The 15509-nt window shown below is 33.5% G+C and overlaps 1 protein-coding gene across 2 annotated transcripts in view; it reads right to left on the bottom strand.

Annotated features, from left to right (window-relative positions):
- LOC127727200 (protein O-linked-mannose beta-1,2-N-acetylglucosaminyltransferase 1-like) overlaps positions 1–12550 on the bottom strand; it is an 87893-nt gene extending 75343 nt beyond the window's left edge. For both annotated transcript variants that reach the window (XM_052234652.1, XM_052234653.1), the window contains exons 1-6: positions 12453–12550; positions 7364–7453; positions 6460–6549; positions 5104–5151; positions 1267–1369; positions 907–965 (exon numbers count right to left, since the gene is read on the bottom strand). In XM_052234652.1, the coding sequence (XP_052090612.1) occupies positions 907–965; positions 1267–1369; positions 5104–5151; positions 6460–6549; positions 7364–7406 (343 nt within the window). In that variant the 5' untranslated portion in view covers positions 7407–7453; positions 12453–12550. The remainder of the gene's footprint in view (positions 1–906; positions 966–1266; positions 1370–5103; positions 5152–6459; positions 6550–7363; positions 7454–12452) is intronic.
- Between the last annotated feature and the right edge of the window lie 2959 nt (positions 12551–15509).

Raw genomic sequence — 15509 nt, 5'->3', positions numbered from 1 at the left:
AGCAATTTTTCTATTTCTAAACACGCATAACTCTAGAACAGTTGTGTATAAGTTTTATAACATTTGGTTGAGACAAACTAAAGTTAGAGAACGGAAACGAAAAATTCAGCAATTTCTATGTTTATAAATGGACATAACTAAGGAATGGTGTAAGTGTCGCCACCAAATTTTGTACTTAATCTGTATTATGTAGTAATAAGCATTGTGTATAAGTTTCATAACATTTGGTTGAGGCAAACTTAAGTTAGAGAACGGAAACTAAACATTTTGCAATTTTTCCATTTATAAAGGGGCATAACTCTAGAACGGTTTAAGTGACGCCACCAAAATTCAAACTTGATCTGTGCTTTGTTGTAATAAGCATTGTGTATAAGTTTCATAACATTTGGTTGAGGCAAACTTAAGTTAGAGAACGGAAACTAAAAAATTTGAGATTTTTCCATTTATAAAGGGGCATAACTCTAGAACGGTTAAAGTGACGCCACCAAAATTCAAACTTGATCTGTGTTTTGTCGTAATAAGCATTGTGTATAAGTTTCATAACATTTGGTTGAGGCAAACTCAAGTAAGAGAACGGAAACCAATTTTGGGACGTACGGACGTACGTACGTACGTACGTACGTACGTACGTACGTACGTACGTACAGACGGACAAGGGTAAAACTTAATGCCCCCACTGCTACAGCGGGGGCATAAAAATGGGGAAAAACAAGTAGTCTTTTCGTTGAGTACAATGTATGCCATAATTGGGTAGCATGCTAATTGCCTTAACTTAGAAACCCATCATAGTATCTTTGAATCATTTTAATTACCAAAATTCTAAACTGAAGTATGTCTGCATTTGTTGACAACAAAACCTGGTTTCCCTGAAAGTAAAAGAAGACGGATAATAAGGTAAATACTTACTGTCAATAACCAACATATTAAGGCCTCTTCCTCCATTATTGTTGTCTGGACTTATAATTCTGTAAATGTATATATCACACAATATTATACCACCAATTATCATGATTATAGTGACAATATGATTATACACATTCTTTGTAACTTTTCCAAAAAATTTCATGAAGGAAAATGCAAAAGTCCAAAGCAATAGCATTTTATTTACATCTTTATTTATAGGAAACTTAAGTACCTCACTGGACATGTGCCCAAAATTATATATTTTCCACTGTTATTTATTGTAACCTAAGAAGTGTCATAATATTTACAAATATATCATTAAGAATGGACCATAACTAGAGGTCTATGAAGATTGATACTTACATTTTACCATTATAACAAATTGTTGGTCCAATTGTATTGTCAGTCCCTGTTTTTACATAAAATGATTTTTGTCCTATTCCACATACAACACCACACGATGCACCTACATACAGAAGACTACAGTAATGTCTGAGATTCTTTGAAAAAACAATAAATTCATGAAATTTCCTAATGCATAAATAATGCATAAAAAATCCAGTACAAAATCAGTTAGAAAAGGATGGATGGATGGCTGTTTAACATCCAGTGGCAAATAAAATGCATTTTCAGGATGAAAACATGTAAATGCAAAATGAATATGAGCCCTGCTTTGTACTAGACTGACATGCTGAGCTGGATTCTTAATGTGCTAGTTCACAAGGTAACAAACAGTCCGCAGGAAGACATGTCACCTTACCCAGACACATTATTCTGAATAAGAGCTGACCAGTCTTTGCTGTAACTCCTTAATGCTGTGTGCTTAGCAGAAAAGTAGCAAATATCATTTTTTCAAAGTCTTTGGTTTGACCAGGCCAGGGTTCAAACCCATGACCTCAAGCACTTGAGGCAAACATGATGCCACAAGACCACCAAGATGGTATGCTATAAAAAGGTGCCAGTTTCTTATATCTTTAAAAATTAACAGAGAAGAGATTTTATTTGGTCATTAATAACATTCTCTGATTAGTCTAAAGCACTAGAGACATGCCTCAATAAAAAGAGGAAATGTTTCGAACAATGGCTATGAAATATTTTTAATATACAATATACTTCTAACTAGTTCCTTAACTACTATCAAAGAAATTATTATTAACTTTTGTGATAAAATATATGAAAATAGTGGAATTAACTAGTTTTGGAGTGTAAAAAATGTTTGGATGTTTTAGATAAATTACGTGCTTTTGATGGTCCTTTTGATTCTGTTGACAGTTTTGACTTTTCAACTCTTTACACTATACTTCCACACAATCTTATCAAAGAAAAGTTTTCCTATTTAATTAAATGGTCCTTTGGTAAATCTAAATGCAAATATATTTGCTGCAACTCATTATAAGCCTTCTTCTCCAATGAGAAAGGTAAATATGCTAGATTTACTTACTGGAGGTGTGATGAAATGATTGAAGCTGTTAATTTTCTCCTTGATAATATTTACGTACGTTTCGGCAACAAAGTTTATCGACAGGTTGTAGGTATTCCTATGGGCACTAATTGCGCCCCTGTAATAGCAGACTTGTTTTTGTACTGTAATGAATCACAGTGTATGACCAAACTCAGTAAAGACTAGTCTAAATTGCATTTAATTGATAAATTCAACAACACTTACCATTATCTTGATGATATTTTTTCGATAAATAATCAAGAATTTTCTAAATATACTTCCGAAATTTACCCAGAGGAACTTACTTTAAATAAATCAAATGTAAATGGTAATAAACTGGCAACACAGAGATATGTCTCGCCTATTTGTTATTTTGATAATGCAAATGTTGAAATTAAAATAGCAATACTTTAACATGTAAGTTATGCAAATATTCAAAGTCAATGAACCATGACTGAAGGTACAGGGCTAAACAATCTCCATGGAAATGAGATGTGCCAATGCTAATACAACTGCAAACCATATACCATTGACTTTTCATAAGTTGTTCCCTTTAAACAAACCTAAACACAATCATTTACTTGTAAACTATGTAAAAGTTTCAAAGTCAATGAACCATAATTAGGGGGTGGGGTTATAAAATCTCCATGGAAATGAAACTTGCAAATGCCAATACATTTGCATACCGAATATCATTGACTTAACATTAGTGGTTCATCTTAAACTGACCTAATCACAAACTAATACATGTAAACTAAGTAAAAGTTTCAAAGTCAATAGACCATGACTGAGGGGTAAGGACCAAATAATCTCCATGGAAATGAGATGTGCTAATGCTTATACAACTGCATACCAATTATCATTGACCTACCACTAACAGTTCCCCTTAAACTGACCCAATCACAAACTAATACATGAAAACTAAGCAAAAGTTTCAAAGTCAATAGACCATGAATGAGGAGGCGGGGCCAAATAATCTCCATGGTAATGAGATGTGCCAATGCTAATACCACTGCATACCAAATATCATTGACCTACCACTAGTGGGTCCCCATAAACTGACCAAATCACAAACTAATACATGTAAACTAAGCATAGTTTCAAAGTCAATAGACCTTGACTGAGGGGGCGGGGCCAAACAATCTCCATGGTAATGAGATGTGCCAATGCTAATACAACTGCAGACCAAATATCACTGACCTACCACTAGTGGTTCACCATGAACTAGACCTAATCACAAACTAATACATTGTTGACGCCGCCGCCGGAAACAGCATACCTATGTCTTGCTTTTTGACTCCGTTAAGGCGAGACAAAAACTGTCCTTTCCTAGATTTAGATATTTCAGTTTTACACGGGAAACTCCACACTAAAATTTACGACAAAAGGGACGACTTTTCGTTCCCTATTGTTAATTTTCCTTTTTTGGATGGTGATGTTCCTTTGGCACCTTCTTACAGTGTTTATATATCACAACTCGTTCGCTATGCCCTTGTCTGTTGTGACGTTTTGGATTTTGATGAAAGTAATCTATTTATTACTGGTAAATTATTAAGTCAGGGATTTCGTTACCACAAATTACTTAAAACCTTTACTAAATTCTTCCATAGATCATCTATATAAATATTTGGTTTTGAAGTTTGGTTGTACCTGTAGAAAACTTATTTCAAACGGGATAGCACATCCTCATTTTTACGGAGATGTTGTTTACTGTGCCCCGGAAATTTAGAAACTATCCTGGTAAACTTATCGATCCTTAAAATAAACTTATTCAAAAAGGTTACCAATTCAACACTGTAATTAGATCTTTGAATATTGTTTTTATTGGTATTAATATTGATTTTGTTATCAGTAAATTCAAAGCAAACTAAATATTATTGTTATATACATATGCACATTCATGGATCTACAATCTGTCGATACCTGTATCTTGGCATTGCACAAGGTCATGTTTTTCTCTGACTGTTTATGACGTCTTTACATTCAATCCATTGGATGTTGGATGTGTAATGATTGATAATTAAGTCTTAGATGCATGATGTTTTTTATTAGTTGTTATTGGCTTTGAACTAGCTGTTAGTAACTACGAGTACTCTCAGATCTGTACTTAGTCTCTTTTTGTTGTTGGGATGTACAAGTACTAGGCCACGTCCACTCTGTGTTTTTGTTAGATGTATTTCTATTTGTATCCATCTGATGAGATAAGCCTTTTTCAACTGATTTTTATAGTTCGTTCTTATGTTGTACCGTTACACCACTGTCCCATATTAGGGGGAGGGTTGGGATCCCGCTAACATGTTTAACCCCGCCACATTCTGTATGTATGTGCCTGTCCCAAGTCAGGAGCCTGTAATTCAGTGGTTGTCGTTTGTTGATTTGGTACATAAATTAGGCCGTTATTTTTCTCGTTTGAATTTTTTTACATTTGTCATTTCGGGGCCTTTTATAGCTGACTATGCGGTATGGGCTTTGCTCATTGTTGAAGGCCGTACGGTGACCTATATTTGTTAATTTCTGTGTCATTTGGTCTCTTGTGAAGAGTTGCCTCATTGGCAATCATACCACATCTTCTTTTTCATAATAACAGGTTTCTGGATACCATATTTGGGCATGTTTAATCCACAGTTATTTACTCCAGAAATCTAATTGGTAGGGAGGTGTGAAGATTACAGAGTATAACAAGCAAGAAATAAAGCAGACAATTATATTTTATAGAATACAAAAAAGAAGAAAAATTATAGAATTTCCATTTCAGTTACCTTTTTCCAATGACTGTACACCATTTGCATCCCAGACATCTTTCACTCCTGAAAAATAAAATACGTTAATGAAATGCAACATAGTTATTATAAAATTTTATAATTATTACTTTATGATATTTAGACGTATTGATAATTATTTAAAATGAGGTTTAATAATAATAATAACATGAATGTTATTGTAATGCTAACCATACCCCCACAGTAATTGGGGTCCCACTCATAATTGAAAGTATTAGAAAACAGGAAGTAGGTGTCAGACAAAAAAACACTCATTTATTATTACACCTCATCACTGTCAAGCTGCATATCAAATATGAAGTCATTCTGTTTTGAAAAAAGTGGGATGAAAAAATTTCTTTCAACATGTGGAAAATTCTAAGTATCAGCAAACAGGAAGTAGATGTCCTACAGATAAAAGAAATAACTAATCATTATGAAGCTGGTGACCAAATATAATGTTGGAGTAATTTAAATATGTGACAAAAAAATAAAAGTTCATTCAACATATTGAAATATTTAAAGTATTGGGAAAATAGAAAGTAGGTGACAGATTCCAAAGTGCCCAAAGGTTACAACTCACCACTGTCAAGCTGCTGAACATATATGAAGTCTTTCTGTTCAGTGGTTCATGAGACAAGTGTGACCAAAATATTTGTTGGATGAACAGACCAACAGATGTATGGACATGGAGATTGCAGTATAGCCCAGACTACTGTGTATTTAATATTATTCTTAGAACACAATTTTATTAGATTTAGTAGATATACATGTACTAGGTTACCTTAGGTACAAGTTTTGTATATACTTGTAGAAGAATTGGTTTAAATCAAAAAGTCAGGAATCTTATTTAACAACAGCAATATGTCCAGGTTTACAAAACCACAAATGATTAAATTGTTTTAATCTTTGAAGTTTCTTTATTAAAACACATACATGTAGAAAAGGACAAATTACATGTGTATATTTATCTAAAAAAAATATGGCCAGTCTAAGTATTCTTTTAAGGATGATGATGCTGAAAATAATGTATTTTGGTTATGTGTCCAGTGGCAAATATCACTTACATCAGGATGAAAAAGTGTTAAAGAGATATGAATATAAATCCTGCTTCATACTAGACTGACATGCTGAGTCAGATTTTTTAATGTGCAGAAAGCCATGTCACCCTACATCTTAATCCTGCATGTCCTCTGCTAGACAGAGAAGAAGCAAATTCCAATGTTCAAATCTTTGGTTTGACAAAAGATAAATTACTATTAGAGTTGTCCTTGCTTATTTGCATGTAACAACCATTTATTTCTCCCATTAAACATTATTAATTGAAAGTAATCTGTAAATACATTTAATTCATACCCTGTAAGACAAACTGACTTCTTGATCTATTCAAATATAAATATACAGCTACTACACTAAAACAAAGTAAAGCCAAACTTTTGCTGCAACCTGAAAATGAAAATTAACTTCTCAAGTTTATTTGAAACAAATGCATGAATATCTAACAAAAATGTTTTCGTAAAATGATATATAGGACAAGACTACATGAAACCTGTTGTTTCTGAACTTTTTGGATTCTTGAGCAACGACATTCATTGAACCAACAGCTGTAGCTACCATAGCTAGTTAAACTGTTAAAACCCATTCATATTTGGTGTCTGTACCATGTCAGGTTTTTCTGTAGCTACTTAAACTGTTCAAACCCCATCATATCTGGTGCCTGAACCATGTCAGGTTTTTCTGTAGCTACTTAAACTGTTCAAACCCCATCATATCTGGTGCCTGAACCATGTCAGGTTTTTCTGTAGCTACTTAAACTGTTCAAACCCCATCATATCTGGTGCCTGAACCATGTCAGGTTTTCTAGAATATGTGTTGTACATTGTTGTTTGTCTGTTTGTTCGTCTACTTTTTGGAGAAATAAGATGTGAGTGGTATGTGCGGTCTGTTGTCCTGTCCATACTTTTCGTGTTATCCTTTTTAAATATTACACATTTATAACTCCTTAAATATATATGTAATTTGCAGCCTCCTCATGGAAACAAATATTCAGAACAATGGATAAAAAAAGAAAGAAAAGTATAATTTATTGATTATCTAACCATTCTCAATGAGTCATATTTTCATTGGAAATTTGGGAATTTCAGAATCTATAAGATAATAACACATGATCTCATTCTGTTGAGTCCATTGTACTGTAACTACAGTTATAAACATTAACAGATAGTGAACCTAAAACATTCTTAAACTCTTTACTAGTTACCTGCAAGCTTTCTTCCAAACAACCTTCTAATTCTTCTCATCATCCCAAATTTATAAAGTAATCAAACATGTGTCATTTCATCATTACAACCTGCAATAATTTAATTTTGGATGTAACGCTTCTTCTGATTGGCTGACGTTGTTATGTTTATCAGCTCATGGACATAATTTTGTCATGTGACCCTGACGTCATCAACGTTTTTTTATGGTTTACTCCGGTTTAAAATGGAATTTAGAATTAAATTATAGGAAATGACTGTAATATTTTTTCTGTCTATTCGAAATAACATAAAAAATGTGGTGCACACTTTAAAATAACCCGCTACGCAGGTTATTCAGTGTGCACCACATTTTTGATGTTATTTCTTCATAGACAGAAAAAATATTACAGTCATTCCTTAAATAGAAATACACATAATTTCTTAAAGTTCATATTTTATCAGCATGATCAGCATTTATACATTTGATAAAAAACGTAGCATTTTGCATTTGGAATTTGGAAGATATTTTACTGTAAATGGTAGGTTAAAAAATCCTGCACTGTAAACATGGTAAATAAAAAACCTTGATATTTTTCAGAGTGAAAAAGACTTTTTAATACATGGAGATGAAATATAAGAGAGGGGTGTGGATACTGTCTTAAGCTTGGTCCTAAGCATGTGCTGGTCAGGGACCTGGTAGATCCAAAGCCCTCAAGAAGCTCTTGATATGGGAGCAACCATTTGATTAACTAGGGGGCAGGGATTTTTTGGAGAAAAAAAAGTTTGTGTATGAAAATAGAAAAAATAAAAAACTGTTTGCACCAAGAATTAAAAAATCAAAGCATTGTTGATGCTATGATCCAGCAATTTTTTAGCTAGGGATAGGACAACATTTGATGAAAAGACTGGAAGAGTTGCGTGCATAACTTAAAATCATATTCTCTGGTATCGTGGAGAATAAAAATAAACTTGATATACCACTCTTGCATTAAATTCAGAATGATATTTGGATTTTTTTTCAGTTGATAAAACTAGCTGGTCTCCATAAATTCACTTGTAAATGGTTGCTTTTGGTTGTATTTCTATTTTAAAGCATAGGTTATGGTATGCAATTTTTCTAACTCATCTTATTAATAAGATCATTTATTGATTTTTGATTAAATATATATATGACACTGAAAATAAATGGTTTTATTTCATTTCCAAAATCTTACTCAAAAAATTGTCTTCAATTGCCCAAAGATAGAGAATTTTTCATATTGATAGAAATTCTTTTGATATTTCAATTTTTAAAGGGACACTGGTTTTAAATATCTTCTTTTTTTCAATCAAGTAATTTTGGCATGTCAGATTGGAAATAGAAATCTTCAAAGGAAGGTGTGGTACATATTTTTTATTGAAGTTTGACCTTAATAATTTCCTGAAAGGGGCATTAAAAATGCACTTTTTCAGCAATTAAAAATTAAAGAAACTGTTTTTTTAATTAAAATTGGTGTTTGTTCTTCATTGAGAAAAAATAATTTCCTGTATTCAAATATACATGTACAAATACCTTCAAAATACTTCCATAATTCTTATCAACTGATTAAATTTGATAAATTACTGTTCTCATTAATCCATAAACAGTAATTTATCATAAAGTTTGATTTACAAAGTAACTATATGCAAGTGTTTATCTAAAATAAAGTAGATGTTAACCACTATTTTCTTAATTTAAGGGCAAATAACATGTCAAAATGTGACAGTAGATGATTAAAATGGTGTGTACAGTTTCTGCAAGTCATAAAAACACATAATTTGTTTCATGACATGTCTTCAACTGAGAATTCTGCACCATCTCAAAATCTGCAGTGATCACATAGATCCAGTAAAGTTGAATAAAAAAATGTTTTGAATATCTGACGAAAATAATAGTTGTTAACAGCAAAATGTGTAAAAAAAAAGTTGTTACCCGACAGTGCTCTGATGTGCTGAAGAAATAAAAGATGGCATTGATCACTAGCCTAGATGTACAGAATGAAAGATACCACTTATCACAAGCACATTGCGATGATTCGTGTCTCATCAGTATTATAATGCTTCATACCAAATGGTTGGAAATCCAAAGAAGTCAAAAGTTTTAGAGCAGATAACAAACCAGATGTCATAACAGAAAAGCCACATCAGTCTAAATGGAGACAGACTATTGAAATCCCTCAAGGGGGAAAGGCTGGGGAGGGGGTATAAACTTCCTAAACACTGCTATACAAGGATGTGCCAAACATTTAAGTATGCATTTTGAGGGAAATGAAGATAAAATCAGAAGGAAAGTATGCATAAAATTTTGCAATTAGAAAATAATAGGGACTGGTCTTTTGTAACCTGAAGGGGTGGGAGGAAAATAAAGGGGTTGCTGTCCAATACTCCAGATGGGGGGCATCAAAAAACATTTTACAAGATTTGAGCAATTCTGTATTTCCAACATTCAAAAATTATAGGTATTTTGATGAATATACTAAATCAGTATAGTATTATTCAGCAGAAGTGTCTAATACTTGATTCAGATGTCATATCTATATCTCATGTGTCATCATATTTGGCTTCAAACTTTATTTCAATGTTTTTTTCATGCAAGTCATTAATGCGTTCTGTTTGTTTGTTAACATGAGGAACAATAATATCAGAGACTGATGGTTTGATGTCTTAGTGCTAGCAGCTTTTCTGATTATCTCCCTTTCCTTATGATTAAAACACTGATAATACTAATAGCTTTTTCCTTACATAATTAATCGTAAATCTCATGATTGTGCATATAATTCAATGATTTAAGATAATATCTGGGAATCAAGCAGGGCATTTTTAACATGTCTTTACGTGAATAATTTTCATTTATGAACTGGTGATGCGAACTCAGGCCACCTTCACCCACCTCTTCCCCCTACTATAAAAATATAATTTTTTGGCACTAAAGACATGAATTTTTCCCCCAAATGAAAGAAAATGACCAGTCCCTTTGATCATATTTATACGAGTAAAATCATGTGTTTATTATTAAAGTGTCTTGTTGAACATATTAGTTTTAATTAGATATTTTGACATTTTGCTGCACATGCCCTTGAATTTGATTGCTCTTATTGTGTTTGGGGCCATCCAGAGCTGACTGCCTGTTGGTGGGTAGTTCCTGCTGCGTTGAAGACCATGTGGAAAGCTCTATATAGATAAACAAAGGATATGGATGTCTTTTTGTGCATTGCATTTGGGTGATTTGGTGATGTCTTCCTGCCATTGCCCCATATCTGTTCTTTTTCATATACCAGTATCTAGTTAATATGTATATATCCTCATCATTACTTTATACACGTTATATAGACAGCTTGTCAACCTGATCTTTCAAAGACGTCATACAAATGATGGCCAAAGCTCTCCTCTCTCTTTAAAAAGTACAACGGAAAAAAGATATAAACTGACTTGGCTTGGTATTTACATATACATGTACCAAATAAAGTAAACACCATTAAATTCAACTTAAAGTAATGGTAATATTTAAACAACATAAAATTATAAAAGTCTAAAAAAAATGTTTTGATATATATATATATGCTGAAAAAAATAATTTTGTTTGTGATTGGCCAAAAAAAAATATATATATATTTTCTGTTCTGTGGGTAAAAAAAATGTTTTGATATATATATATATATATCGTCTCGTATTGTGTTTTCGACCGTCTTACGTTTTCGACCTAATTCTACTTTCACTTCCCATATGCTGCGCATGCCCGTGTGACGTCACATTTGGCTGCTATATTTAGTAACAATAGCAAATAATACCACATGTGGTGAAGATGTTTCAAGTAAAGTTATTATAATTAAGTATTTACGTTATTTTATTTGATATCACATTTTTGTACCTTTTCACTAATACTATTTTTACCTTCCAAAAGAATCTATCAAAAATAAACAAATATTCTAGAAATATGGCCGAAGACTTTTAGCATGTGAAGTTAACATCAAGGTCATTACGTCACACTACTGTCATGTGGTTAGGTGATATACTTAAAAGTTATTTTTAATACGGAAATGTGGATGATCCTTACAGCTTTTTGCTGAAAAAAATAAAATATCAATTAATTTTAATTCACAGAAACAGGGGAGATTACAGACAATACTCACCAACCTCACTTCACAATGCCTTCACTAAAGTATATTGAACAGAAACATGACTGTATACAAGGTCCTACAAGGATCTACGAGGTTTCCAAAGTGCCTCATGTGAAATGTGTACAACTAGTCAAATAAAGATATCAAAATAATATTTTATATCTTATAGTTGTATATGTCACCATTTAATTCATTAATTCATAAGTTTGATCGCCTCTAAAACTTTGATATAAACATTGGCATCAAATTATAACCAATTCCGGATTTGTACGACATGTCATTTCTGACTTTGGACCCGTTTCTTAGATAGGTCGAAAACACAAGACGCTAGTTTTTGTCAACAAAGGTGCCATCGATCTAATGAACTGAAATAAAAAAAAATATTTAAGATCGAAATATATTTTAGATACAATTATTTAATGTATAAGTATACTAGTGACTCTAAAAAATATTAGGCATGTATATGTTCAAACATATTAAAGGGGAAATATTGATAAATATGTAAGTAGGTCGAAAACACAATACACGAGGATATATATATCATGTATAAGGTGAAAAAATTATTTTGTTCCTGATTGGCCAAGAAAAAAAACCCACATATTTTCTGCTCTGGGTAATAAAATTGACTTGGGGAACAAATCCCTGCCCCACCCCAGAGAATCGAATCGTTGCTCCCTAAGTTGTTTTCATTTGCATTTTTTCCCCCTTTTGTCAGTTTTGAGGATCTGGGTGGAAGATCTTCCTTCATTCATTCTTCATGTTTTAGGCCATCTTTCTGTATTATTTTTTCTACTTTATTCTTAATTTTTTTTATTTTAGTAACCCGTTATTCTCTTTTCTGTAAACCCCCATCCACACCGCTTTGCAACCCATAATTTGCGGTGTATACTTTTCTACATTCGTGTCATTTGCAAAGTGTTTTTTTGCAGAAAATATTTTGCATACAAATGACGGCCAATGAGCAATTTCTTACCATCGATTTCTATTATCGGTTTTTTGCTTGAGCACAACTAGCTAAATAATGTATTGTAAAAATTTGTTTTACAAAATTTTTAATCATTTTTAATCCGGAAATGATAAAATTGTTAAAACTCCTGACAATTTACGGTTTGGACTACAGTTTCCGTATATGAAATATTCTTAATTTGATGCACACATATATATATACACTATTAATATATAGTTTAAGCGATGAATTGTATATCTAAATATACAGTTCCTTTATAGCAATGGCAAATTTGCACCGTAAAGAATACCAATGGCAGGATAAACACTAATCAAAAGTAAACAGCCATTCTAAATGATAACTATGAACATTAACTCAAGTCTTGATTCTATCATGGAAAACTTGATCTGATTATCTGTGTGGTTATAAAAAGAAAGTCATTAGCTGACATAACTTCGAGGAATATGAAACTATTCCGTTGTGAATTGATTAACACAGAAGAAGAAACGTTACGCTAATTGAGAAAGACCGACCGCTTATCCTGCTCGAAACCACGGATAGGCTTCTTCCTGTCACTACAAAGACAAACAAAACATTAGGCTTTATAAGACGGAATCTGGGTAAATGTCCAAAGAATATAAAACATCAGGCATATATAACCCTAGTTAGACCAACACTAGAATACGCTAGCTGTGTCTGGGACCCAAATATCCAAAAACACATACAACAACTGATCACAACTGGAAATAGTCTAAAGGAGAGAAAGAAGCCAGATTCATCAGACATGAGTATTCTCGTCTACTCCTTTTTCGCAAAGTAATCCACCAGCTAATTACAGTCCGTATTCAGGCCAGACAACTTGATGACAACAGCAAGACTGACTCGTCAGTTCCACCAAAGCCGATTTGCCAAGTTAGATTAGGATCAAGTACTAAACAACGAAAACATAGCTTCTTCGAAAGAACCATCATAAACTGCAATCTAATTAAAATATATATCTCTGATTTCGTTATCCTCGTAATATATACGAGCAAGCGAGTTAATATAGATATGAATTTTAATTAGATTGCATAAACTGGAATGAACTACCGCCTAGCCTATTGGACATTGATGACTAAAAGGCATTAAAGACCCACCTCATATATATATAGCACACAGATATCCGTAAATCAACACACAAATAATGTTTTACCTGCACTCAGTCTGGCACCTGTACACTGCCGATCTCGTGACCAATTGTCTGAACTTGAACTTGACGAAATTCAAGTACGTCTTAGTGATATCAAACGCATTGAATCACATAAGCTTCACGTCAAGCAGATAAACAAATTTAAACGTGATGGTGTGCAAATTAACCAACCTTTAAACAGACCTTCAAATTCAACTAAAAAGCCTCGCAACCGTAGATTTCGAAGAAAAACTCAAATTCCAGTCAATCCTAACAACACGGTTGTCAATTTGTTAACAGTCTCTTTAACATGTTTAACTGGGGATGAAATTAAAGTCTTGTCTAAGGGTTTGAATTTTTGCCCTACGCCCAGTAACATAGATAATATGAAACTGGAAGATGACCTGAAAAATTTTGCCAGAACCCTCAGAATTAAAGAATAGTGATTATACTTTGGTAACAAGGATAATGAGGAGGATAATGAGGAAGACTCAGACACGTCCGACTCGGATGGAGAAATCAGAATTTCGCGCTTTAAAAAGAAGAGTTCATGGATTCCTAAACCCAGCAATTCTGCTACACTGGAAGACGTTATCGACAAAATCAAATCGGATGTTGTTCATCTAGCTAACAACAAGTACTCGTCGTTTTATAACACCTCTTCTGACGAGAAAAAAGCCATACAATCGCTGATAAACCGAGATGATATTGTGATAAAACCAGCAGACAAGGGAAGTGCCGTTGATATAATGGACAAAGATAACTACATCGCGGAAGCAGAGCGTCAGCTCTCTGATGAGTGATTTTATAAGAAGCTTGACCATGACCCTACTTCCGAGTTGAGTTCCAAAATTATTACTGCGTTACAAACCATGCACAATGACGGTCACAAAGATGAGGATACATTCGGATATTTAAAACCAGAGAACGCCAAGCCTGGTCGATTGTATCTTCTCACCAAAATACACAAGGTTAACAACCCTGGTAGACCCATTGTACCCGCAAACGGCCACCCGACTGAGAAAATCTCGGAATTCGTAGACTTTCATTTAAGATCTCATGTAGAAAATCTTCCTTCTCACATTCAAGACACCACAGACTACCTTCGTAAAATGGAATCCATGAACCCTCTTCCTCCGGAAACTCTCCTTGTCACTCTAGATGTCACCTCATTGTATACCAACATACCTCATGATGACGGAATACAATCGTGTAAGGAAATGTGGGACTCGCGCAACACTTTAGAACCACCTACCGAATGTTTAGTCCAGCTGCTTACTCTGGTTCTGAAATGCAACAATTCCACCTTTAATGGTGAACATTACCTTCAAATAAACGGTACAGCGATGGGGACGAAAATGGCACCGTCTTACGGCAATATTTTCATGGGCAAATTAGAGAAACAAATCATTTCAACATCTTTATCCAAACCTCTGTCTTGGTTCCGTTTCATCGATGATGTTGACATGAAATGGATTGAATCCCAACTTAAACTAGATGATTTCATCAGACATGCAAACAACGCCCACCAGTCAATTAAATTTACATATGAAATTTCCGACTCTAAAATATCTTTTTTACACACAACTACATCTATAAAGGACGGTGTCATATCAACAGACCTCTACTGTAAACCTACAGATAAACATTAGTACCTTTCTCCCCAAAGCTGTCACCCCAAACACTGTACAAAAAGTATCCCCTATAGTCAAGCTCTCAGAGTAAAGCGGATTTGCTCCTCTGAGGAGGCTGTCACTAAACGGTTACAGGAACTTCACGGATTTTTGACCAAACGAGGTTATAAGAAATGGGACATAGATAAGGGATTTGCACGTGCTAACAATAACACCCGCAATGACCTATTACAATACAAACAGAAGAGGCGCAGCAAAATAGTTCCATTTGTTTTAACATAT

Source organism: Mytilus californianus, unplaced genomic scaffold (genome assembly GCF_021869535.1).
Source record: "Mytilus californianus isolate M0D057914Y unplaced genomic scaffold, xbMytCali1.0.p SCAF_19, whole genome shotgun sequence".
Taxonomy (NCBI): domain Eukaryota; kingdom Metazoa; phylum Mollusca; class Bivalvia; order Mytilida; family Mytilidae; genus Mytilus; species Mytilus californianus.
The sequence above is the reverse complement of the archived record's forward strand: the minus strand, read 5'-3'. Positions and strand labels throughout refer to the sequence as shown.